Source organism: Lonchura striata, chromosome 1 (genome assembly GCF_046129695.1).
Source record: "Lonchura striata isolate bLonStr1 chromosome 1, bLonStr1.mat, whole genome shotgun sequence".
NCBI lineage: Eukaryota > Metazoa > Chordata > Aves > Passeriformes > Estrildidae > Lonchura > Lonchura striata.
Window position 1 is genome coordinate 94446392 of NC_134603.1, and position 26064 is coordinate 94472455.

A 26064-nucleotide genomic window follows, 5' to 3' on the forward strand; every position below is an offset into this window, starting at 1 on the left:
TGCATGTCTGAAACCATCAATGCAAAAACCATGCAAAAATCATCACAAAATTATGTGGAATGTGGACACAGGTGGAATGTGTTATGGAGACTTGCTTACCAAAGTGTGATTTCTTAATTAGTCAATGGTGATGGTGTTTGGATTCAATTGACCAGTCTGGTCTGTCTGTATCTTACTGTCTGTAAGAGTGATGAGTTTCTTTAGTATAGTATAGTATAGTATAGTATAGTATAGTATAGTATAGTATAGTATAGTATAGTATAGTATAGCAATGATCAGCCTTCTGGAATCATGGAGTCAATGCTAATTATTACCCAGCTGGGGACCTGTGATGACACACTACCTATAGGACAGAAAGAGGTTTATGTGATTAACTGTTCATAAAAAGGGGGAGTGGTTATGTCTTAGCTCACCTGAGCAGTGAGATGAATGCTAGGAAGTTGTCAGAAAAACTAGAGAAGAAAAAAGGAAGAAGGACACCTGGAGGCATAGGTTTCTAGAGACAGACACATAGAGCAAATTACACTCTTCTAGACACAATACATGGATTGTGATCTGTATCTTAGAGAGGTGAACAGAGAAAGAAATCTCTGAGTTTACAATTTCTCTATGCCACTCTTTGTAAGCACAGAATACTGCTGGTGTCTGTATTTAATCCTATAGTATGCAATCCATCTTTGAATGCAAAGATGCATTTTGCAGTCTTCAGGCAAAACTGAAAAATGCATTTACAGAAGTTCCAGTGTGACTTTATTAAAAAGCCTGGCCTATTTGAACTGACATACATTCAGCAATAGAAATTAAGCAAAATTAAACTTCTAGGCAGTAGCAGAAAATGTGAAGATGAACTAAAAGAAAGAACATGGGAGTTTTACCCAAGGATAAAAGTGCAGCCAGGAAAAAAATTTCATCTTACCATTAATAATAAAATGCTAGAGAGGGCATTGCCATAAGGGACTTGTTTGTCAAATAAGAAATCTGAAGCAACCTACTAAATGAGTCCTCTAGGGAGCCCTCTCTAGATTCATTACTTTAGTGCTAGCAATACTACTCCAGTAAACTTTCAATTGATATTAATTACATTACATTTCTGTAGTGATTAGTCTGGCCATGACTAAAATTGTTGTGTTCATAAGGTTTCTGTTTAAAAAAGTGTTCCTTTAATTTGACAAAATAAATGCTAGCATTTTAGAGGCAAATTCTTCTCTTATTCACAGAATAAGTCTTGATCCTATATCTCAGAGCAAAACTTAGCCTACAGTTTGTCTTTCTATGTTCAAAATACTCTCTAACAAGTTACATATTTATAAGCCATGAGTTTTGCTTGAATAGGGGAAAATAAAGATATAGAACAACAGAAGTATTTACTACAGCACATTTGGAAGAGTGCTTTTAAAGCCTTCTGCAAATATGAAATAATTTCACATCACAGTCTAGTGTAGCAGAGATGGAAATTGCTACTGAGAGGTTAAACACAAATACTTGCTTTAAGTAGGTCTGCTAGGACTGTAAAGCAGTAAAAGGTTGTTTCTGAAAATGAGAAATGTTAGGCTTTTGGATCTGTAATCAGAAGGAAAAGTCATATATCAAGTTCAAAGAACATCCATACTTGAAACACATGGCTACGTTAGAAAATGTCAGTTACATACGATTTGACTCTGGTCACACCTCACGAGCTCCACAGTATGAAGGGGAAAATGTGCCAGCCTGATTGCTAGTCTCTAACAGTTACATACCATTTGGAAAACTGTAATCAAATGCTTAAGAAAGGAGAACTCTACAGGTCATTAGCAGCTTCAAAACATTTATCCTTGAGGAGAGTCTTAAACACATTTACTTTTGGAGAGGAGTGGGGAAACACCCCCAGACTAAAAGGTAATTTTATTAGATGTCTTTTGAGAGGAAACTAACAGAGCTGAGTACCTGAATTGTGAGGATCTTCAGAGCACCTAAGCAAACACAGAAACATCTTTCACAGAGCAAGTCACACTAGCAAAGGAAAATTAAATATAGCTTCAGGAGCTGAACATGAAAAAGCAAAAGCTGAGCAATTAATAGTGATATCTTTTAAAGGAGATGGGGCAGACACTTGTGTTTATTCTGCCCCTACACAATACCAGTGCCACTGAGGTACAGACACCAAGCCAACCAGCAGCCTGCCAGGTGATTTGTGTGTACAAACAAGAATGCAAACATTTTAGGAGCTTCCAAATTAGAAAGTTAGTACAATAAGTGGCTGTAATTAATGATGCAATGCTCACTACAAGTTGCTTTTGGGGGACTGAGACAAGCTCATGAAAGTGTTCTAGCTTGCTGTCATTTCGTTTTCCATTGACTGCTCTGATGACCGTGGCCAACCACCACGTTTTGTGCCACAGCTGATTCCATTTCTGACCCTGCAGAATTTGCAGCATGTGGAACTGCCTGGTCTTCTTGTTACCCTTGCTGTGAGTGCATTTAGGGTCTTGAGCAGCTCCTAAAGCACTTTTAGACTCACAAGTTGAAGGGACCAGGTGGGATTTTACCAAACGGTACTGAGGGAGCTGGTGCACTAAACTGCTCTCCATCACTTATTATCAGTACTTTGGGAGCTAGAGGTGTTTAACCTGGAGAGGAGGAAACTCAACAGTGGCCTTATCACTCTCTACAGCTGCCTGAAAGGAGGTTGAAGCCAGGTGGGATTGGCCTTTTCTCCCAGGCAACCAGGGACAGAATGAGAGGCTGTAGCTTCAAGCTGCACCAGGAAAGCTTCAGGCTGGACATTACAAAGAATTTCTTCATGGAAAAAGTGAAGACATTGGAATGGGCTCTCTAGGGAGGTGGTGGCATCACCATCCCTGCAGGCATTCAGGAAACAACCGCACCAAGTTCAGCTAGTTCACTCGGCGCCATGGTTTAGCTGGTGTTGGGTCAAAAGTTGGACTCGGTGATCTCAGAGGTCTTTTCCCACCTAAATGATTCAGTGCCTCCCGGGCACAGTTTCAGAGCACCGCCACGCACAGCACAGCCTGCCTGCTTTTACCGAGTGGGCAAACCCCGGCCCCGCCCTCAGGCCGCCCTCTCCGCGGCCATGGAGGCGGTGATCCATCCCCGGGGCGGGGTTTGTCTCCTCCCTCCTCCCACCTTCTTTTCCCGTGGTTATGGCGGCTCCGGCGCTGACCTTCGTCCGGAGGCCGTGCTGGCGGCTGCGCTGCGGGACAAGGTGGGTGCCCATCGCCCCGGGGCTGCCGGCGGGGCCCCTCACGGGGCGGGCCGGCAGCGGCGGCCTGCGGGTGCCCGTGCCGGGGGTGGCCGTGCCGGGGGTGGCCGTGCCGGGGGTGGCCGTGCCGGGGGTGGCCGTGCCGGGGGTGCCCGTCTCCCGCCGGGATTGTCCGTCTCCCGCCGGGGCTGGCCCTGCCCGCGCCGCTGGATGGGCCGGGCTGGCGTTCCCTGCGTGGCCCCGGCGTTAGCGCCCCGGGCCGGGCGCCGCTCTCACCCCAAAAACGGGGCAGGTCGCTTTCTGCTAAAGCTGGGGGCCGCCTCCGGCCCTACCAACACCTTTAAAGTGTTTGAACACAGCGTGGGAGTGGGAAACCTGTGTTTCGCCTTCCTTAGGTGAATGTTCCACCACTAGAAAAGCTGTTGGTTAGGCTGGGGGTGAGGTATCCGAAACAGTACTGAAATGTGCAAAGAGTGTGTGTGTTTGGGCCTTTTCATGTTTTCTGTATTTTATTTTATAAGTTCCATAGACCATGCAATTATAAATGGTTTGGGTTAGAAGGGACTTTAAAGTTAATCTAATTCCAGCTCTCCTGCCAGGGGCAGGGACACCTTCCACTGGACCAAGGTTACTCAGAGCCCCATCCAGACTGGCCTTGACAAAACCAAACTTAATTGTGTGTCCAGCTAATTAGGCCTTCCTGCTAAGACTATTCTGGCTTTCCAGAGAATCTATGCCTTTATTTATTACATATTGCCTTTAAGCTGTTTCCAAATAAAGTGTCATGTGCAGAAGCGTGCACTGCAGCAGCTGTGCACCTTCAGAGTCAGCTTGGCAGTGGAAAGCAGAAGGGGTGGCTTGAATTGCAATTATACTTGGAATTGTGTGTTACGCATTTTTATTGAAAATGGCTATATTGGAAATTCCACTATGAAGTTGCTTGTATATATTGCTTATAAAGTTGCTTGTATATAAATAAGAATCACAAAGTATGCCAATTCATAAAATTTCCTCTTCCAATAAAAAATAACTTAATACTCAAGAAAAAGCAAGGTGTGTTAAGTATACTTGGTAAGCAAGCTCCTTAATAGAGTAGTGAAGCAGACATTGTCATACCAATAAAGGTGTGTGATACTCTGGTAACAGTATTCAGATTTGACTGTTATGGTGTACACCTTCATAATTGAAATGCTTTTACTCAAGTATCCGAGTATGTCTGTTAGGCATGAGCGCATCTTAACCAGAAGACTGTGAGACATTTATGCATTAAATTGTCATATTTTTCACCCAAAGCTTTGTAAGAACTTATTTGAAATAAGAACATGAACATTCTAAGACGGAGGGAGAAACAAAGAATTGAGTGACTTCTGCCCTCATTAAAAAAAAAATAACTGTCTAGGCAAGCTTTCTCAGCTAAATAATATTAATTTAATGTAGCTAGGTTGTTACAATGGAAGTGAGGGAAAGCAGTCCTAAATTGGGAAAACCTGTAAAAGACTGGCCTCCTGATCATCATTAGGCTGGTGGAGCCAGATGTATTTGAAATTGCAAGATTCTATATGAGACAGCAGTTCATAAAACAGTATTAATAATGGGTTCATGCTTTTAATATCTGATCAGATGTAATAAAGACAAATAGTGCAATTTTTCTAATGCTGGAGCACCAGAAAGGTTAGCTTTATTTTCGGTCTTAGCAGTATGCAAGCAGAATTTTATCAAAGACACTGGCAACATTGCTGTGCCAGTGAATTTAGGAAGCATTTTTTACAGTCTAAACTTGGAAAAAGGAGTCACATCCTTGGAATGCTGAAAGAGGAAGGCTTGTGCAAATATAAAGGCAAAATGCAAGAATTGCTCTTACTTTATTTTGGCTGGTTTGTGTTTCTAAGCAGGACATTTGTTAATTCTTTCAGACATGGAACTGTGGTTTCCACAGGTTCTACTTGTCCTGTCCTGTTGCAATATATAATATTTCAAGTTTAAATTCATCTGAGATGGGGGGATGCTGACACAAATGAACATTCAGAAGAGTCTTACTGGAGCCATATTGACAGTCTTTGCACTCAGATCTTTGATGTTGGGGGCCCATAACACCACTTCTCTGAAGCCGTATTTGCACTTAGGGCAGGTCAGACCAGTGGGCAGTGAATGCTTGCTGCTGGGAAACCTCCATCTGTGCTGTCCTTGTTTTGGGGTCTTTGGGGTAGTTGTAGTGCAGTCCCAATGCTGAATGCCTGTCACTAGCTGGAGGACATCTCCCAGTTTTATGTAGTTTAGAAGGGATCTAAATTGTATGTGTCAAGCTCAACCTGGGGGAGTGGAGTTGGCAGCAGTGTAGAGACTTTCTCCAAGAGCATTCTCCTGGTCAAACTGAGACAGTAACATAGTCACACCCTAACTTTCTAGTGTGTTCCTTTGTATTTCAGCAACTTTAAAGGACATCAGATCTTGTCAAAGACCAATTTCCCATGAGCTATTCTTTTATTTCTCAGAAAAGCCTTTTTCATAGGAGCACTATTAAATGCTGGTCTTTAAGTAAAGTGAATTGAAAGCCAGTTAATTTTCTCTTACACTGTTGGCTTCTCCTTGCTTCTGCAGCCTTATTGGTCTCTCCCTGTGCCTGCAATACTTTCTGCTCACAGTAAATCTCCACTACACTATCTGGTTTTCAGCTTGGGAGGCAGCAGTGTTAAAAGTTGAAGTTCATTTCCATCTGTCTCTTGAGTAGCATTCCAAATCTCTTTTTGGCATCCGCTTATCATCTCATGACAAAACATCTGGATGTTTGCAGCCCACCCACGTGGCAGGAGCTCAGGTGTTCCAGCACAATGCTAAACAATCCTTATTCAGTCTCTGCAGACTTTTTGTACTTCTGCCTGGGAGCTTATTGATCCTGCACCCTAAATTGCATTCTCTTTACTTGGTAGTGCAGTTGCATTTGTTGGTAATTTTCTCAAGCACCCTTTAATAGATTTATGGCAAAGCAAGACATTATAACCCTTCCATCTTTTCCTTTACCTCTCTCTGACTGCAGACCTATAGACCCACAGAAAAGAGCTATGGCTTTTTTCTGCCTTGCCTCCCACTAAGCCAGTGAGATGTAAAGTCCCGGGTCTTTAGGGCCCAGAGGCTTTGCTTTGCCATTAAACTGTGCTTTTATAAGGAAGTTGCTCCACTGAGGGCACAGGAGGAACTGATCTCTTGCAGCTGAGATTATTTCTTGTTTCGTCAAATGACTGCATTCAGGAGCTTCCTTCTTGGAAACAGTTCAGTATTCCAGGTCATTCCCTAAAAAAGCTTCTTGATCACTATTAATGATGTATCACCTGCATCACAGGTGTTTGTTTGCTTCTTTTTAATATGTGAGGAGCACATAAATACATTTTTCCACTGCTACAGACATGCAATAAAGTTTCCTGCATTTGAGGAGAGCTGTGCATGCCAGCACACCCAGGTAAGTCTTGCCTTGTGGAAAACCTCTTTGAGGCTGCTGTCATCCTGGAGGTGACCAGTAAGTCTGGTGGTATCCCCTTTTCTGTTCTGTTTCCTTTTTCCAGGTTTGGCCATAAGGACCGAATTGGCCTCGGAGAGAGTCTGCTTTGTATCCCTGGTGGGAAATGTCTAGTCCTTTCTGTCAATGCTATTCGGATAGTTGTGGTTGACTATGGACATAAAAATTTTAGGAGCTTTTTTCTAATGTTCTTATGCTGGCATCTTTTCAAGCATGCCCCTTCACCCACTTTCCCCCCCCACCAGACCCTATTTTTGTATTGCAGCAGCTTTCCTTTTCTTTCCTATTGTCTGCTGACATCCATAAACCATAAACCCTTTACAAGGAGGAAGACTGGATTTTTGCAGTGTCTGCATCCTTAAAAACCTTCTTTGAAAACACTCCTGAGTCTCCTAGGGGTCTGTACTAAAACCTCTGATGCTGACAGTAGAAGTTGCTTTTATGCCTGAAACTTTTGTCCCGATGTAGGTGAGTGGGGTCTTGTTTCCCTCCTGACCTCAGTGAGGTGTGGGCAGTAGATGTCCTGCAGCTTCCCAAACATCTGCCTGCCGACTTCCCTACTCACTAGCAGTTGAATTGGAATGCGTCCTAGCTCACTGACATGGGAAATGTGTCTACATACAAGGGTTGTGTCTTATCCACAAAACACCCTGATCATACACCAGGAAAGCCCTGTGGAGTATGTTTTTTACTTCCTGATGCTGACTTACACAGGCTCTTGCATTTTGGTTTCTGACTGTCTGAAATTGTGCCTCTTGGTGCTGTATTTCAGGCTACACTAGCGTGCCTTGCTCAGCTCTTTGCTATTCCCTATCAACCAACGTCTTTTTCTGTGACAGATTTCCATTTATCAGCTCTCCTTGGCTTGTACTGGTTTCTGCAGTGCTCAGGTACTCTGCTGTGCTCCTCCTGCTCATGATAACCATGCTTATCTTTGCAGACTTCATTTTGGTAGGTCAGATCTGTAGTTATAGTTGGTGTTTGTGATCTAAGCTTTCTGGGTCACAGACCCTTGCCTGGCCACCAGAAAAGCAAGCAGAGCACATATCTGCCTTGATTTTAAACCTATTTTTCCCCTAAGCTTAGTCTTTTGTGTCTTGATGCAAGTCAATAGGAAGCTGAGAGAGCTCATCATACTTTTCTTACCTTTCAAGTAGTAATTTTTTTTGTTTTATATATTAAAGAAACTACCTTCTTTCCTTTCTTGAACCTTGTGCCATTTGACTTTTGCAAGAAGTTTTTGCAAAATACTGGTAAAATCAGCTTCCCCTAGAATTTGTAAGGTAACTTTCAGAGTCTTTCAGAAAGGTTCTTCACACCACCAGTGGATCTTAAATTTCTCTTTTTCTTTGAGGGCCAGGATTCTGAAACATAGCCATTGGAATAAACTAATCCACTGTGTTTTTAACATTGGGCTTAACTAGTAAAAAGAATTAACAACTAAATCTCTTAATGGGAGGCTTTCTCTGCAAATACTCATGTTCGTTGCAGGGTTTACTACATCTTGTTTGCTCATGCTGGTTTACCAATACAACTTAAAAGGTAGCAGTGAGATGATTGGATAGTTTTCCAGAAAAGCATCTTGGTAAACTTCCGTCCTTATGTAAGCACACTCTTAAACTGTTTTGAATGGAAACACACGCAGCAGTTAAAATCAACAAAATGTAATCCAGAGCAGGAAGCTGTATGTAATTGAGCTGGATTTCACAGTTCTTATCTAATACCAAGCCAAGGTGTCTGGAAATCCCATGTCATGGAATACAACTTTCTGAACAATCCCAGTTCTCTAGGACTGTCTTAATATGTGAGATGCTCCATCTCTGTGGTTCTTTTCTGGTGTCTTTCCAGTATGAAATCTCCATGTCTCTTGTACTATGGAACTCAAGACTGCATGCAGTAATCCAGGTGTTGCCTCACCATGTTGAGTAGAAGAGATTCCATTCTTAATTATTAATAAAAAATATTTATTGAAGATTAGAAATATTGTGTTGTGTGGATTCTTTGCTGATTCTTTGGCCCTCCAAAAGAGCAGCTACTGTTTTTTTCAGGTAAGGTGCTCTGGTAATATTTTTTCTGTCATAAGGTGTGGTGTAAGAAGTATTTAGCTTATGGAATGGCCAACAATTCTTGAATAATTTAGTTCTTATAAGCTAATCATTAAACAGGGTAAATTTTAATTTTCAAATATGCTGTCATTTCATACCATGATACACATATTTGTAAAATTCTTACAGCTTCAAACATGTCAGTATAGTCAGCCTGTTTCTGAAACAAAAGAATCTGTTTGATTTTGTGTTGATTTTCTTAATTACCAGTACAAAGCCAGATGAAACACCCTTTTATTCAGAGGGAGAACTTCCAAATTATATTGGTTATCCACCTCTTTCCCAGATCAATAATTCTTCATGATCTCTACAATGATATCAGAAGCCAGCCTGAGTTGCATCCCCACTTAAAACTGGCACAATTCAACACAGTCCTCTCACCTCTTTCTTGGGAGCTGCTGCTTTAGGTGCAGCCTTCTAAATGCTCTAATTTAAGCTTTTTGCACTGTCTTAGTAGGACATGACCTGAAGTCCCTTGGTGTGTTTGTAATTTCCATAATAAATTGCCCCAGGTCTTTAAAGACAACCTGTTGGTCTGTTTGATTGTGGGTGCTGGAAAGACTGACAAAACCAAGAGCAGTGTGCTACTTTGTGTTTAGACCTAAAGTGTTTAATTTTAAGCTGTCTGAAAAAGGTCTAGATTTGGGCAGGATAAGCCATTGGCAAATACTGCTTTGTTACTGTTTTGTTCAGTATTTTTTGTCCACCCTTATTGTATCTAGATGTGATGGATTCAGGAGGGAAAGTAAGCCTCTGACAAAATTTTTGTTTCCTTTCAGTGATTCAGCTGCACTGTGAGGAGTGTTAGTGGGTGTTCTGATGTAGGTGGAAGCTGTAGGAGCTGGTTGTATCTTTGTCAAGAAACCTACCTGTGTTGGCCATAAGCCATTAATATTAAAGTATACATTTTCTTGCTATCCATCCAGCCAACAAAATTTGTCCCTGTAAGCTAAATCAAAATGACACTTTCCTTTCTCCATTGATTTTGAGTATCTGTTCATAACTTTTTGTTGTCACCTTGGATAATGATGTGTAAGGAATGTATTTGAGTTTGCTGCTCTCCAAATGCTGCAATAAACTGAGTGATTCTCAGGAAATGTCACATGTATAAGTATTGCAGCTCTATATTTTTTCTGCTACCATTTTTATTTTAACTTTGAAGTGTGTTTCTGTTTGTACATCTTCCTGCTTTTAGAGATGTCTTGCATGGACTGAGCATGTACAGGAAGTTCTCTCATTATTTATTATTCATCATGTCTAGTCAACTTAAGTCTGCTGGAAAGAGAGAGTTCTTGTGGTGATTTCAGGAGATGATCCTGGTGTCCTACCCAGCAGCTGTGATGAGACCATAAATAAAATAAAACAAAACTATGTGTGTATAGAGCACAAAGATCAGATCATTTCATATCTCAGTGAATGGTAATCTAGAGCCTTCATTCTTAGCTATTCTTTAATATTGAAAAAGAAACTATCAAGCGCAGCTGAGCCACTTGCACTAAACAACAGTGATTCAGCACTTCAATTTGCCAACAGACACATAATTATCCTCTAGTTTTTATATGTCAAAACAGTGTGGGAGTGTAAAATAGTAAAAGCTGATAAGGATTTATACACCAAATTGTGTTTAGAACAACTCTTGAAACATTCTAATGTAAAGGGGAAAATAATTTGGCTTTAATTTCGTTGTTTGTTAAAGTAGCAATAAGTAAATTGTTTATAGAATATTTGAACTGATGTTTTCTACTAGTAAGACACATTGGAAATATAAGAACACTAGAAACATTCTTATTGCCTAATAGCAATAAATTTAGTTACTCCATGCTGCAGTATAGTAAGGTACTGCCAGGGTCTATGCTGGTGGACCAGGAAGGGATAGTTGTTTCCTTAAATCTTGGGGGTTTTTTTAGGAAGGATGGAGTTCTGTTTACTGAGTCATCAACTCCTTCATGGTGTTGGCATGATTAATAAAACTTGGTGTTTCCCCGAATGAGCCAAATGCATTGATTTCTAGAGAATAACTTCAATGCTGATAAGACCCCATGGGTGGAACAGATACTGAGCACACATGCAAGAACTCTGAACAAATGGAACAGTATTGTAACCAACAACTCTTAAGCTAATTTATTAAATGCTTTTAACAGATTTGTTCTAACATGCTGTGGTCAGATCTGTTGTTATCTCAACCCTTTGTGCTCCACATTGGGCATCCAAAAAGACTGTTGTGGTTTAACTCCAGCTGGAGTACCATGCAGCCACTCACTCACCACTTCCCTTCTCCTAGTACTCCACATTTCCCAGTACAAGAGAAGAAACTTGAAAGGGCAGACTAGAAATAAAAACCTGAAGCAGTTTTCCTTTATTAGTATAAAAATTGTCAAGCTGAGGTTTCTTTTAATATTATACACAACTCCTGTTTGTAAGAAAATCTGTCTGTACAACTTGTACAGAGTGCTTTGAATATATAGGATAGGAAGAATGCTTTGCAGCATAAGACCAACAGCAGCAGCAGGCATCATTGATTTGTTAGGCACACATGATAAAGTAATTCAGTAGCAAGAAAAGAAAAAAAAAACAATTTGAAAAGAGTATATAGTGAGAAGTGTGTATAGTTAAGTGATATGAATTGCTTTGGGAACAACGTGTAATAAGATGGCATAAAGACAGGTTTGCTTTTCTTCTACAGCCAGAAGAAACTACCCAGAATTGATCTGTAAATTTACCAGCTACACTCTCCATAGCTCTCCTTTATTTTTCCAACAGCAAAGGAGCAATGAGTGTTCCAAACATGCCACAGAGTGCTCAGTTTGCTTTAGCATTTTCAGGTGCCTCTTCTTTTTCCCAGCTCAGGTCTTGGTAGCTTGTATGGGGAGAATAACTGGAGAGATTTGGCAGAAATGAGCCCTCTCAACTTTAAGCAGTATGGGGAAAGCTCTTTTATTGCTGTATAAGTGCTCGGGCTATGTAAAAAATTTATGAGTCCTTAATGTTACATTATTATCTGTTTGGTTTCAGTAGAATATAATCAATGGCATGATGAATGATAACTTGGGGAACCTGCTGATTAAAATTTTCCAATCATTTTTATGTTAACAGCATAGACAATAGCTTCCTATTGCCAGCAAAATAAAGTACAACCCTAAATTGACTGTGTGCAGAAAATACTGCAAGTGAATATGGAAAATGATAAATATTTTCCTGGTTACCAAGGAAGTGTGGTACTGCTAATGTTTTGCTCATTGTAATAATTATTTGGTAATTAAACTTTATTTTTTAAAAATCTTGTTAGAGATTCTGATATGAAGGCTTGGGGGGGAATGTGAAAAGTTTGTGTGTCAGGTTGGACTTAAGTAATTTCTTTCAGGTGGTTCAGTCATTTTCTCATGGTTACAGTTTAAATATAGGTTTCTATTCCCCCCACACTTCTCATTTCATAACAGTTGCTACAATTGCCAGTGGTGACAAGCTTTCCCACCACCTCTGCTCCTGTGCCCCTTGATGTAGCTGAACTAATGATCTTAAGTTGCTATTCCATCTCCAGATCCCTTTTCCTTCCAGAGAGAAAAACCAGGATAATTTTAAGGGAGTGAGAGAAGTGCTGCTGAAAGAAGGGGAATGAAGCCTGAAACTGGTTGGAGTGGTACTGTCCAGGCATCAACAGGCAAGGACTGCTCCAGTGACGTTAGCAGGGAGGGAACCTTAGCAGGTTCATTGCTGTGGATGGATGTGTCCCCACAGCAGGAGGACAGGGAGCAAGGAGGTCTGATTTGGTTGCTCTCCTCTTGTGTGACTTCATAGCAGTCTGTAAAAGCAGTACTTGCTGGTGCTGGGGCAGGTGAAGCTCTTGAGATAGGTTTTGGTCTCCTGAACCTTCTAGAAAAATTGGAGGTCTGGCTGGCACCTACAAATCAGTTGTGGGTTGGGCTGAGGAAACATATGCTGTCTCTTCTTCGCAGAGATTCAGGAGAGGCATGCTTGTCTTAGGTGTTTAAAACAATCAGAAGCTTGTTTTAGGTTATAACCAAACACTGAACACTGTGAGGTTTGTGGGAATTGATTGCTTTGTGTCATAACTAAACAAAAATCAACCCATACAACTCTTTAAATAGCACCAGCACACCATTATTTCATGCAATTTTCTCTTAAGATGGGAAGAACATGAGCAGAAATAGTGCCACTTGATGATGCTGCAAAACTCTGTGTGTGGGAAATGGCAAGGGGTGGTTGCCATGCCCTTCACTGTTCTGCATGCGGACTGTGTGGAAAGAGCAATGGAAAAAATGACAGCACCTTGAGATCATGGCAAAGAAGGAATGTTGTACACATGATCTGAAGTATTGCATGTAATGGACAAAAGATGTTCCAGGATTCATCCAAGTGACAGTTTAATGTGCTTCTTGCTTCTAACAACACTTCCTGTTCTTTTTCTTGCTTGTCTCCCTGAAGCTACTTCAAATAATGTAAAATGAATGTTTTCCATTTCTGTCAGGAGTTTTAAACCCATGTGTATCTAGCACCACCCACTGCTTTTAATCCTAATAGGATTTTTAACTGCTTTTCTATGTGCTTTATTTCCCCAGGATCTACTAATGTTTAAAAGAAAACTTGTACTAAGTAAATGGAAGATGGATTTCAGGTATATCCATCCCTTTCTTCTGCTGTGTCTGATGTTTCCTGTGCAAAGAGATCATTTGACTTCTGTTTAATCTTTATGAAGAAATTGCTGAGTTGCTTTAAAAGTTAGAAAGTGAGCAGTCAGTATTTTACAAAATGTTGGCATTTTTAACTCTTCTAAAGTCCTTATGCAAGGGACAGAACTACACAGAAGTGAGAGGCCTGCCTTTAACAGGCTTTGGAGTCTTTATTTTTTGAATAATATGAAGAGTGAGAAATTACTTTCAGTGGAATTGCAGTCCTAAATTTAAGAGACATTTGAATGTTTATTGGGATAAGGGACATTTAAGTGAACAAGTAGAGTGAACAGGATGAATGATGAGCCTCCAAGGTATCCTGAATGACTGAATGGCAGCAGAGAGATGTCTGAACCAGGGCAATAAATACAAATGGTTGTCAACCTGCATGTTTCAGGTTCAGACAGTGATGCCCAGGATTTATTTCTTTTTTCAGAGTGTACAACTTGCGAAGTCCCCAGTGACTGATCTTGCAGGAGAGCACAGGCGTTTGTCATGGACTCTGACTGCACTGCCAAGTTGTGACTCATCTTGCTTCTGTCTCTCTGGTGGGAGCTGGCTTTTTACCCAGCTGGGGGAGGTTGTCCAGCCCACACCACTCTTCTGTGGGTGCCTCTACAGCGAAGGTAATTTGTAGCCGTGGGGTATTGGCAGCTAATTGGGTGCAGGGCAATAAATAGGAAGCTTTGTGAAGGAAAGTATTTCACTTTGTTGCAGTGAATAGATGAGAAAGAGAAATACTGAAGGGTTTTTGGTTGCCTTTCCTAGGCTTCTTTTTCTGCTTGGATTAAAAGCCTGTAAGTGAGGTTCTAAGCTCTCTGCCTGCCTTGCTTGGTTTTCACACAGTCTAGTGTAGCTGCTGAACTGGGGCATGGATTTGCTCAGTGAGTGACTAGGAAGGACTCAGTGTCACAGCAAGGGAGCAAGCTATTGCACACTGTACTGCAGCAGCCTCTGCTGTTCCTCTGACCTTGGGACTGTGGCATGGCACCACTGTGCAGTGCCAGAAGTGTCAGTGCTGCTGTGCATGCTGAGAGGCGTCAACTTCTCACTCTGTGTGATCTACTTGGGATCAAGGGGCTTTCTTACTGCTGTTTGTGTGTGCCTCTGAAGAATGAAGTCCTGCCCAAGATGAATTAATTGTGAAATAAATTAATTTTTCCTTTGTTTTTTCATTCTTTGTTGTAATTTTAATAGAGAAATCATAGTAATCAGCTTAGCTGTAGCGCGTTAAGAATTGACGAGCATCTCTGATGTGTAGGAAATGTCTGTAAGAGATTAGAAGGCAGAAGAAATGGAGTGAATCATCAATGTCCTGCAGAGAACTGAGCTACAAGCAGCAAGGAAGAATGAAAGATAAAAGGCCTTTTTTTATAAACAGACTTTAATAAACACCTAGGTTGCACAATTTCCTATTACAAGTCAGTAGGTAAGGAGGAAAAGAAGAATGAAAGATGAAATACTTGAAGTGGATGGATAAGAATTTTACCCAAACATTTAACTAAGAAGCAAAAAGTGAATATAACCAAAGAGCAAATTCCTCTAAGCCTGGACTTACTGAAAGCTCATTCCACTTTTCTTTTTCCCAGCCAAACTTTTTTGATTATTTTCTCATCTCTTCTAACTTGTCTACTTTGCATCCTTAATAAGGAAGAGAACTGTGACTTGCTAAATGGAAAGAAACTTCAACCAAACCATAAACTTCAACTTAACCATAAATATGTGTGTACATACCTTCAGACCAGCTGCTATGGCATCCTCCTCTCCCCAGGTGCTCATCCTCAAATTTTGTTAATATATGATCATTATCAAGTTGTATATAAAAGAGATTCTTACAGCCTTTTTATGATACTGACCACAGCCGGGCTGGACTGAGATCCATATTGTCAAACATGGTGTAAACCCAAATCTCCATTTTTAAACATGAGATCTACCTCAGTCACTGCCTAGACTGACAGGAAAATTTGTAGCAGATACACGGATCATCTTGGGGACAGTAGCATTCCAGTAATTCCAAAGATGGATAGCAAAATTGGAGGAAAGAAAAAGCCAAACCAAAACAAACAACTACTCTTCCTGCATTCTTATTTCTTCTTCCTGTAAATGTGCCTTTAAAAACACATTTGGGAATAAGAACTGAAAGTATCATGTTCTGGGACTCCAGGACAGACTCTAATGAAAGAGATGCAGTCTTAAAGATCTTGTATCTGTATTCATTTAGGTGAACTTTTGCCTGTTGAAGGTATTTTTTTGATGCTGGAAACGGAGTCCACAAGTTGGCTGAATAAACTCCTGGCTATTTAAGGGATAAACTTGTTGAACTCTGAGAGAGTCTTCTGAACACACCAGCTTGAATGTTAGCTACAGTGAGAGTTGTTTACTCCCTGTTTGTCTGGATGCACTGCTATCTTAATAAAGGCTTACAGCTGATCAGCTGAAATAAAAGGACTTTCTGTTCTTGCAGCCTTTTCTGATAGCCTGTTCCATTTTGTACTGCTCACATATGTTTCTTGCTACTGGCATAAGGTTTTGAAGCAAATTTTGAAATCCTTTGACTTTGAAAGAAATTCTGTGTATAACAAAAAAAATATTCTTTCCATGTCTGTTGTTCAAACTTGGTATCACCAAAATATCAGAACTTTGATTTTATTAACAAAAAAGGACTATAATAGGACATAAAAATAATGGGTCTTACAAATATTTTTACAAGACATCATCTAGCTACATAAAATTAAAGAGAAATAAAACTAATTCTTCACACTTTCTGCTTGCAACTTTTAGGCTTTCAGCAGAAAATAAATTTTCTTTAAGAAATAAGAGCAGTGAGGACATTTTTGAGGTAGGCAGTAGAACATGTTTTAAATTCTCATTAGGTGTGTATAAAAAGGTATAATTTCCATAATTTTTAAATTATCGTCCTGTAACTGAAATATTAACATTAAATTGATTAAGCATTCTGTAAGTCTCTGTTTGAGATACTCATTAATTTTTCAAATGAGACTGATTATAAAATCTATCATATATGATGTTCTAACATGACAGGTGTGTTTGTAAGATAATAGGGAAAGTTGGGTCTTTTTCCTTGTTACTAGAATAGAGAAGGAAGGTTCACACATAAACTGCAATAGTAAGAATCTTAATGTATATTGCAATTTAACAAAAAAAAAAAAAAAAAAAAAAAACTGTGATAACGTGCTTTTGTCCTCTTGAAGTAAATCAAAATTGTAAGACTTCTTGGCTTTTGAGTCCAAACTTTACTGAAGTAAACCTGCTTTTGCAAAGTATTATAGAATTGGGTTAGGTTTGCTACTTTTGGGGGAGTTTTTGATGGAGTTACCTTATTCTGGTGGGAAGTTGCACTCCCAGAATATTTTGACTGTGTTTCTTTTTCTCAAGTATCTGCAAGCTAGTTTGCTTACAGTCCTTTTCCAAAGTACATATTGAAATTATTCTTCACTTGTGCTGCCCTGAAAGGTGGACTAGACTTTCAAATTCCAATGTTTCTAGCTAGAAGCACACACATTTGAAAAGATCACAAAGAGCAGACAGGCTGCATACTCGTCTTAATTAACGGATGTATAAAGCTGCTAATCATAGAACTATTTAGGTTGGAAAAGGCCTTTGAGATTATCAAATCCAACTATTAACCCAGTACTGCTAAGTCCACCAATAAACAATGTCACCAGATGTCACATAGACATATCTTTTAAATACCTCCTGGCATGGTGACTCCCTGGGCAGCCTCTTCCAATGTCTGACCACCCATCTAGATATTAGGAGCATTTTCTTTGCCAATCTAAACTTCTGCTGGTGCAAATTGAAGCTGTTCCCTCTCATCCTGTCAGCTGTTACTTGTGAGAAGAGAATAACTCCCACCCACCTACAGCCTCCTTTCAGGCAGTTGAAGAAAGCTACAAGGTCCGTTTGAGCATTCTTTCCTCGAGGCTAAAAAACTCCAGCTCCCTCAGTTGCTTCTCATAGGATTTGTGCCCCAGACCCTTTGCCAGCTTTTTTCCCTTCTTTGGACACATTCCAGCACCAAAGTGTCCATCTTGTAGCAAAGGGCCCAGAACTGAATGCATTATTCAAGGTGCTGAGTGCAAGGGAATGAGATTTCAATAATTAATAAAAAATAATAATTTCCGAAGGTTAATTATATCACAGCAATAGCAAACTTCTAAAGCAACTTGCTTGTGACTTTTAATATCTTGCTGTTGTTGTTTTGATTAGTGTTGTATGTAACATTTCACATTTACTTTAAATGTCTTAAAAAGCAGTGTATTTGTTTCTCCTCTATAGTCTTTCACAAAAATCAAGTAATGGGATTTTTTTCTCCCACTTACTCCCAGGCCAACACAAGCTGCTCGTGTTCCAGCGAATGACCTTCATATGACTGCAGCCACCATGCAGGTCAGCCAGGAGGACTTCCAGAAGGCTCAAGAACAGCTGAAGCTTTTGAAAAAGGATCCTGGGAATGAAACTAAGTTGAAACTCTATGCCCTGTTTAAACAGGTAGGCATGACTTGACTTATTTTTTTTGGTAAGGAGCATTTATAACCTGAGGGGATGGGCTTGTAAAATTTATTTAAAATACAGACTGTTCAAATGTATTGTGTGTTAACAGGCTCTTCATTTTACATGCTCAAATTGTGTTCCTGAAATGTCAGCCCCTTAAAATGCCTAAATTCTGAAGGAAGCCAAACCTGTTTTTTTTCATGCTTTGACTAGAAACCTTTATTCAAATAACTAAAGCAAAATTGCATCCATTGTGTGATGTCTTCCATATAATAATTTTGATTCAACTTTGGAAATGCCTTATGTCTAGGAAAAAAAGTGTAGGCTGAATGCTTCCCTCTTAAATTTCTCGTATCTATAGACATCTGGGCCTATTATATAATGGTTTTGACATTTGGAAGTTGATTTCTGGGGATTATTCCTCTCTTTTATTTTAGTATGGTCATTGTTTGTTTTGGGGTTTTTTGTTTGTTTATTTTGAATTCAAGGAACTTTTCCTCCAAAGTTGGAGTGAAGGTTATTCTTTACTACAGCATAAAAGGAGACCTTTGCAGAAATAGCTTTATGTCCACAGCAGGGCTTGTATTGATATTTCAGGAAGTATTTGTGGATCAGGTTTGACTGCAGGTTCAGTACAGGCTTGTTATGTTGAGGAAGGCAATCAGTAACTCATTTTAAAAAGCCTTAAAGATAGCTGATGGTTCCAGGTAGCTTTATCGATTAATAATAGTGAGCTCATAAATGTATTCTCTCTTTCTCTCTTTCTCTTTCTCTCTTTCTCTCTCTCTTTCTCTCTCTCTTTCTCTCTCTCTTTCTCTCTCTCTTTCTCTCTCTCTTTCTCTCTCTCTTTCTCTCTTTCTCTCTTTCTTTACTCCCACTTGAAATATTTATTTCCAATAGTTTATTTTTCTTCAGGAAAACTGATCATAGAATACTTCAGGATAGGTCAGACTCTTCCAGTTAATGCCCTTTCTCTTAGCCAGGCCAACTTCAAAGTAAGACCCAAATTAATAGTTCCTATTCAAAGGTCTCTTCACACATCTAACAAATCCTAACAAATCTTTAACATTCTTTGTAAGTATAAAATTTTCACAGTTTTTACAGCAGGAGAACTTAACATGCATGGTGTTTTGGAAAGCAGTCTCTCATGTTGATCAGGTGCTTCTGGAAGCCCAATACAGTATTAGAAATAGCAGACACTGAAAACCTCACAGTATGTGAACTGTCAGAATATTGTCCAAACAGTATTCGTCTCTCTGAGTTGAATTCTGTATCCTGATCAGATAAGTATTCAGAACAGTCATCATCTTTTCTACCAAATCATCTGAACTTTAATCAAAGGTTTTAAATAAGCCTGTTTCTCTCTCTTTTCAGGCTACTGAAGGTCCCTGCAAGGCTCCAAAACCAGGTATGCTGGACTTTGTCAAGAAAGCCAAATGGGATGCATGGAACTCTCTTGGCAATTTGTCTCAGGTGACAAAACTCATAATTTCACTTAGATACTTTGTGGATTACTCTACCTTGAAGTGCCTGGTCTTTAAGTGAGTGGCTGATGACTAAAAATATTGCATGCTAGTTGAGCATCTCTGCTTCAGCCTTTAAAATGTTTGCTACTATATTCCTCAATCACTTCACTGCTTCACTTTTTTTGAGATTTTTTTTTTTTAGTGTGTAAGCCTAGTTCTACATTATTACTGCCAGCTTGTATCTGTGTAAGAGATCTTACGTGGTGACTTCCAATTAAAATAGTGGTTTTTTGCATTGTGGTCCATTTTGCTCTTCTCCTTAAGAAAAATTGATTGAGCTTCTCTGTTCTTACAACAAAACACAAATCTCTGAATTCAGCATATTCATAACTTTGCCATTTTAAAAAGTCAGTCTCTTATGCTGTTGACTAAAAGACTAGAAAAAAATGGTGTATTGAGAGCCTCTCTTCATTCTTTCTTTCTCAATATATCTTGATATTTTTATTATCTTTCATAACCTTTAGAGAAGTCAAGTGAAGCAAGCAGGGAGAATAAAGATGCAGAGATACATAAGCAATCCTTTTTCATGCAGGCTTTAGTAAGTCTGACTGCATACAGCTGCTATTAAATGAAGGTTATCTCAGCTGCTATTAAATGAAGGAAACAAACTTTTCAAATCATCTGTGTCAGTGCTGCATTAGACCTGCTGCTCAGTAGTAGTTGCTGAGCTCAATCAAAAAGATTCTTTAATATAGAGGAGGGGGTTTGTATTTTCCTTTTTCTAAAAGAAAACATGGTTGCATAATCTCATGAATATAAGATATTGTTCTCCTTTGAGATTTTTAGGGTGCATTTTGATCTTTTGTTTAGTTTGGGGTTTTAGGGTTGTTTTTGAGATGGCCCTGCAGCTTTTAGGAGTAGTCAAGAAATACTTAAGGAAGAGATTTGGCTCCTCAAGTTAGAGTGGGGAGTGGATAGACATTTTCATGTGCTATCATTATAGATTATAGAACTGTGCAAAGTATGCAAAGTATCCTTTCAAGCCAATAAGTTGTAACAACCAAGTACTTAAAATTCTTCTAAGTCATTGCTTATTTTAGAAATAGGGAGACAGGATTCCTTAGGCTTCTGTGTGTCATGTTAGTGCTAAATGAAAACTATTGTCTTCAAGCAATTTTAAAATGCCATAAGATCCATTTCAGTGATTTTATTTTCAGCAACACATATTCTAAAATAAAAACTTTTGTTGAAGAAATGTCTGACTGGAAAGCAGAAACAAAGGATCCATAGAAATGTGTAAATGCTAGGAATATGACAAAGGTCTCTCTGTTAACCTTAATCATGGATGGGAGCACTCTTCCAGCAAAATAAATGTCATTATCCCAGCATCTCTTTCATTTTGTGAATGTATTGCTACTGCCTTTAAGGTGACTTAAAGCATTTTCTGCAGTGCTCAAATACAACATGTTCCTCTCCTCTCCCCCCTGAATGGAATATGTTATAATGTAGATTTTAATTTTCTTTTGTCCTAAAGCAGTCACCTTCCCCTCCTCCTCCACCCAGGTACCCATTTTATTAGTACTGTAACTGATTTCAGTTGTAGCTTTTCATAATCTTGTGTGTGTTATTTTCTTCTTACTTTTTAAAAGTATTTTTTCCTTTTTTTTCCTTCTTTTTTTTTCTACCTTATCTTAAAATTTCTTTAATTTTATTGCAGGATGAGGCCAGACAGAAGTATGCTGAACTTATCTCAAGTCTGGTCTCTGCAGAATCTGCTAGCCAGAAGAAAGAGGCTTCACCAGAAGAGGGCAGACACGATGGCTATGAAACATTAATAGTTACTACCAAAAACAATATCACAAAGATAATGTTTAATCGACCAGATAGGAAAAATGCCATCAACCATCAGGTAAAGAAATGAACTTGGGAGGATTAATGATTTTTAATCTTTAAAGGGTCCTAACTACAGGTTCAAAAGAACTGACTGAAGCATGGTGTTCTGACCCTTGTGAGGGGTCCAACAACAGCCTAAGGAAAGCCAGTACAAAATTCAGCTAAAATTTTACAGATTAGGTTTTCCTGTGTCTCTTGATTTCTTTCAAACTTAATATAGGATTATGGTCTAGACTAAATTAAAATAGCAAACTGCAGGAAGACTGGCCTGTATTTTGGATGCAAGATTTGACTGCTGTGTTGAGTATAACAAAGCATTTTGTGTAGCCTTTGGCTCAGTACTGCTGCACAGATGTGTAGGTGATCTTCTGTTTCCCACAGTTATCTTCATGAGTAAGGCTATCCTTGGAAGCATCACAATCATCCTGGTTCAGAGATACCAGAGCAGGGTCTTCACCCCACTGCTGCTGATTCTTTAGTATGTTATTTTGTCCACTTAAACTGCTGTATTGAAACTGTCTGTTTCATGTCAGTGCTTGTTTTTCCAAAGAACCTTATTTTGTCCTTTAGATTTGCACTGCAAATTTTCAGTATTGCAAGCGTGTGTCTTTATGGTCCAAAGTACTTCACATTTAATAGCAAACTTTCTGTGCATGACAAATTTTTCAGTAGTTAAAAGGATCATAGTTAATCTATTTCTTGAGTTCCTTGTGATCAGTGTCAATCTCATTTTTATGTTCTTTTGCAGCATCACATTTGTACTTTGTTGATTTTCCTTTTATGCAGATGTACAGAGAAATTATCAAAGCGCTTGAAGAAGCTGGAAAAAATGATTCTACCATAGCAGTTATTACTGGTATGTTTTATGTTATACCAAGGTATAGAACTGACAATGAAATACCTACCTGTGTTTAGACTAAGGTAAAATTAAGTGAGGAAATCCTTTCTTCTGTTATAGGCCAAAGATTTTCTGAAGTGTTTTGGCAAATTTTCTTCAAGCTGGAGTTTTAAATTCTTAAGCAAGCTTGCTGTTACATCAAAACATCTTTCTCAGCTGAGAAGATGGACATGGAATACTCCTAAAGGCTTTATTACTTTTGAATAGCTGCCCATCTGGCCCGTCCTCATTGCAGAGAAGTGTCTTTTTAGGAAATTAGCCAAAACTTGAGTTTTGGCTGGCAGCTAAGTAGTGTGAATTCAAGGTGAATGTGGGCTTGAACATGTTTACGCTGAGGTAACTGCTTGCAAATTCTTCTCCACTGGTGTTTACCAACACCTGGTTCCCATTCCCAGAATGCTGGATTTCCTTTCTGTAGCAATGACTGTGCACCACAGTCCTTACAAGATAAGAAAGGCGAGTCACACAGTTGAAGCTGGAAAGTCTAACACATTATATAGTAGTGAGTCAACAGCAAACATTTCTGCAAAACCTTTCTGTTCCTTTTCACACAGTGAATAAAAGTACTGCAATGTAAAATAGGTCCCATCCTGTGAATGTCCTCATGGAGCATAGGGTGATTTAGGCAATTGAGTCATGCAGTAGTCAGCTTTTAAATGCTTCTTGCTTTTTTGGTGGTCCCTCAAATTGACTTATACATTGAATACCAGCTTATCTGTTTCTTACTGAAGAATCCATCTTCCGGTACAGTGATGTCAATGCAGTGCTGTCAGTCTTATCCTTAGACTACTGTTCCTTTTTCTCAATAGATCATTAAAAATATTATATTAAATAGGTTAAATAGGTTATTCTGTCTACTTTTGATTTCTTCATCAGTTTGAATGAGGGTGAAGGGAGATGCATCAACTTGCGCGTCCGTTCTCCTGTTTAAAAAAAAATGTTTCTCACATCTAATTGTTTGAATAGTTGCAAATTGACAGGAAACAATAAACCCTAAGGAAGTGTGCAGGGAAAGAAATAAAATATTTTTTCTATCTGACAGTTACAGAAAAAAAAATTATTTTTCCATATAAAATATTTCACAGCTAGCATTCTTCGGCTTTTTACTGATTTTTTTTTCAACAAATTGACAGTCAAAACACTTTTAAACTATAGATGTCCTTTAAGATATTGTATATATTTTGATAAAATCCCTCTAATTTATTAATGTCATTAGACACTTGGGATGAAATTCTTTCATAAATGTAATAAATGAAAGCTTCTCTTCTCTTTCCTACTCAGAAACCATTGGTGCATTTTTTCTTATGTGTTTTCTGCAGGAAATGGAGACTACTACAGTAGTGGAAATGATCTGAGTAATTTCACTAATGTCCAGCCTGGTGAAATGGAGAAGATGGCAAAAGATGGAGCAGTATTACTCAAGTAGAACATCTTGGTTTCATATATACATAAGTTACTGTAATGGGAAAAATATAATTTGCAGGCATTGTTAGAAAACAAAGCGGAGACCCAGATTCATCTATTTAGGTGACTGTATCTGTGGGCTCATCATGTGCATAAACACAAAGATCCTGTGGGAGGAAGTGGTATTAATTGTATGAAATAGATTAATATTGGAAGTCTTTTTAAGTACAGTGATGCCAAAGACTTGATTTCCTTGTTTAGTCCCCCAAAGTACATACAGGTATAATGACAAAAACACTGTTTTAACTGTATATGAAAAAAACTGTGGGGGTTTTGATATCCAGCAGGAACAGGATACTAACAGGAAATGCCAGAATACCTTCACTGGCAGACTTCTTTGAACAGAGACAAGTGTAATAATCTTGTCCAAAATTGCCGAGTAATTCTCGGATCTTGGTTTTACGTTTAAGTTCTAATTCACCTGTTAAATGAATTTATTTGCTAAGACCAAGTAGATCAGGGATATCATCTCACATGAGGGTCTGCTTCGTTTTTTTTCCCTTACTTAAGCAGATTCTGTTTTCTTTTTTACTTCTGTATGTGATAATTGCATCTGAGAGATGTTTGCAAATTGGATTGTTTCCTTAGGCACTTGCAATTGGTGAAAAAGCTAAAATACATGGAAAATCAGTGGTTTTGGTTTATGTTTTAAAGATGAACTGCAAGTGAAGTACTCAGTTTTGCAGCTTTTACTTAGGTGAGCTGTCTGTGGATCACAGTTGCCCCTCAAAGTGATAATGATGCAGTGTGATCCTGTTGTGAAGATGTTACTCAATGGTACTTGGCAAGTGTTCCTGCCTGTGGTGTGGTGTTTTGCAGGGTGTTCAGCACAATGCAGCATCTCATGTGCTTTATGGTCTTTAACCTTGCACTTCTGAGATGCCTGTGTTTGTTGGGCTCTTACTGTTATACAGGCACAGTGCTTCACTACAACCACAGAAATGCCAGAAAAATAGAGTTATTGCAACACTGTTCTCTTTGGGAAAATGTTTTATTTTGAGAATGCATTTTGCACCTCTTGGATGGAGAAGCAGCTGTCAGATGAAACAAAATGCTGTTTCTCAAACATGTGCAGAAGAGCACTAGGGAATTCTGTGTTGAGGTAGCATTACAGTGTTGGTGCCTGTTGGGGCTTCACTGCAGAACAGTCTGTGAAGGGAATTGCTGTCCCATGGGTGGAGTTGGAATGGATGGCTCTTGTCAGTGTGCTGTATTCAGCAACTGTAGCTGAAGAGGAAAGAACTTCCATAACTTGATCATAGGAACTAGGAAAGCTCTGCTGATATGTACAGGTTTGATTCTTAGTTGCTAAGGAAATGCAGCTATTTCAGATAGTTATTACTTTGTCACAATTCATTTCTGAAAGGCTCAAAAAACATACATTACATAGTTTCCACTTAGCCTATTGGTTTTGTTATGCAGTGTCTAATTATGTGTTTTGCAATTTGTTTATATTGGATGAAAAACACTTGAGGTGTATCTCTTACATCTTGCATCTTCTGTTTTCCTTTCTCTCTAGAGATTTTGTGGGTCATTTTATTGATTTTCCTAAACCACTGATTGCAGTGGTAAATGGCCCAGCTATTGGAATCTGTGTAACAGTCCTTGCTTTGTGTGACCTTGTCTATGCTTCTGACAGGGTAAGTACATTACATGACCTATCCCAAGACAGTCTTAAAGCCTCTTTCTGTATTAAATACTATTTGATTTGGGGTAATCTGAAAGAAAAGTTCTAAAGGCTTTGTATATCACATCAAGGAACATCTACCTATGTTAGTAACCAGCACAGGGGTGCATCAGCCAGTGGTTAACATGGATGGAATTTCTCGTGCTGTAGTTACGAAGTTACTGCCTCCAGCTTAGAGGCTCTTTTCTAAGACCCCCTCTTCTAAGCTGTTGTGAAATTATGTTTGTAAGGCACCTTTTAGGTGTGAAAGGGGAAAGCAAAAGTATATTATGGAATGGAAGTTCAGTAACTGGCTAAACTAATTAATTACAGATCACTGATGGCTGTCACTCCTGACATATATCCTGTTTGTATAATGTGTATGATTTATTTAATTATGGCCCATGTATCTCTTTTTCTACGAGAAAAATATTGGCTTCTCCCTCTTTCACCCCTCTCATCTGATCTTTTGTTGCTACAGGGTGAACATATTTTTCCTTGTTTCTTAGTTTAAAGAACAGTCTATATGCATCCTCCCTTGGAATAACTTTAGCCATCAGTGTACTTAGCCTATTTGATATATCTCAGGTTTATCTTCCCAATTTTTTTCCTTTTTTTTTTGAGCTGAACAGCTGCCATTTGTTCAGCCTTTCCTCATG

At 39.1% G+C, this 26064-nt stretch overlaps 1 protein-coding gene across 5 annotated transcripts in view; it reads left to right on the forward strand.

Annotated features, from left to right (window-relative positions):
• The first annotated feature begins 3089 nt into the window (after positions 1 to 3089).
• Positions 3090 to 26064, forward strand: part of ECI2 (enoyl-CoA delta isomerase 2) — a 28975-nt gene continuing 6000 nt past the window's right edge. For 2 of the 5 annotated variants that reach the window (XM_077785908.1, XM_021534816.2), the window contains exons 1-7: positions 3090 to 3202; positions 17853 to 18015; positions 19393 to 19491; positions 21202 to 21393; positions 22164 to 22233; positions 23595 to 23697; positions 25259 to 25379. In XM_077785908.1, the coding sequence (XP_077642034.1) occupies positions 3141 to 3202; positions 17853 to 18015; positions 19393 to 19491; positions 21202 to 21393; positions 22164 to 22233; positions 23595 to 23697; positions 25259 to 25379 (810 nt within the window). In that variant the 5' untranslated portion in view covers positions 3090 to 3140. Of the gene's footprint in view, positions 3203 to 13392; positions 13449 to 13939; positions 14130 to 17852; positions 18016 to 19392; positions 19492 to 21201; positions 21394 to 22163; positions 22234 to 23594; positions 23698 to 25258; positions 25380 to 26064 lie in introns of all 5 variants that reach the window. The other 3 variants (XM_021534844.2, XM_021534835.3, XM_021534854.2) reach the window with 3 other exon arrangements.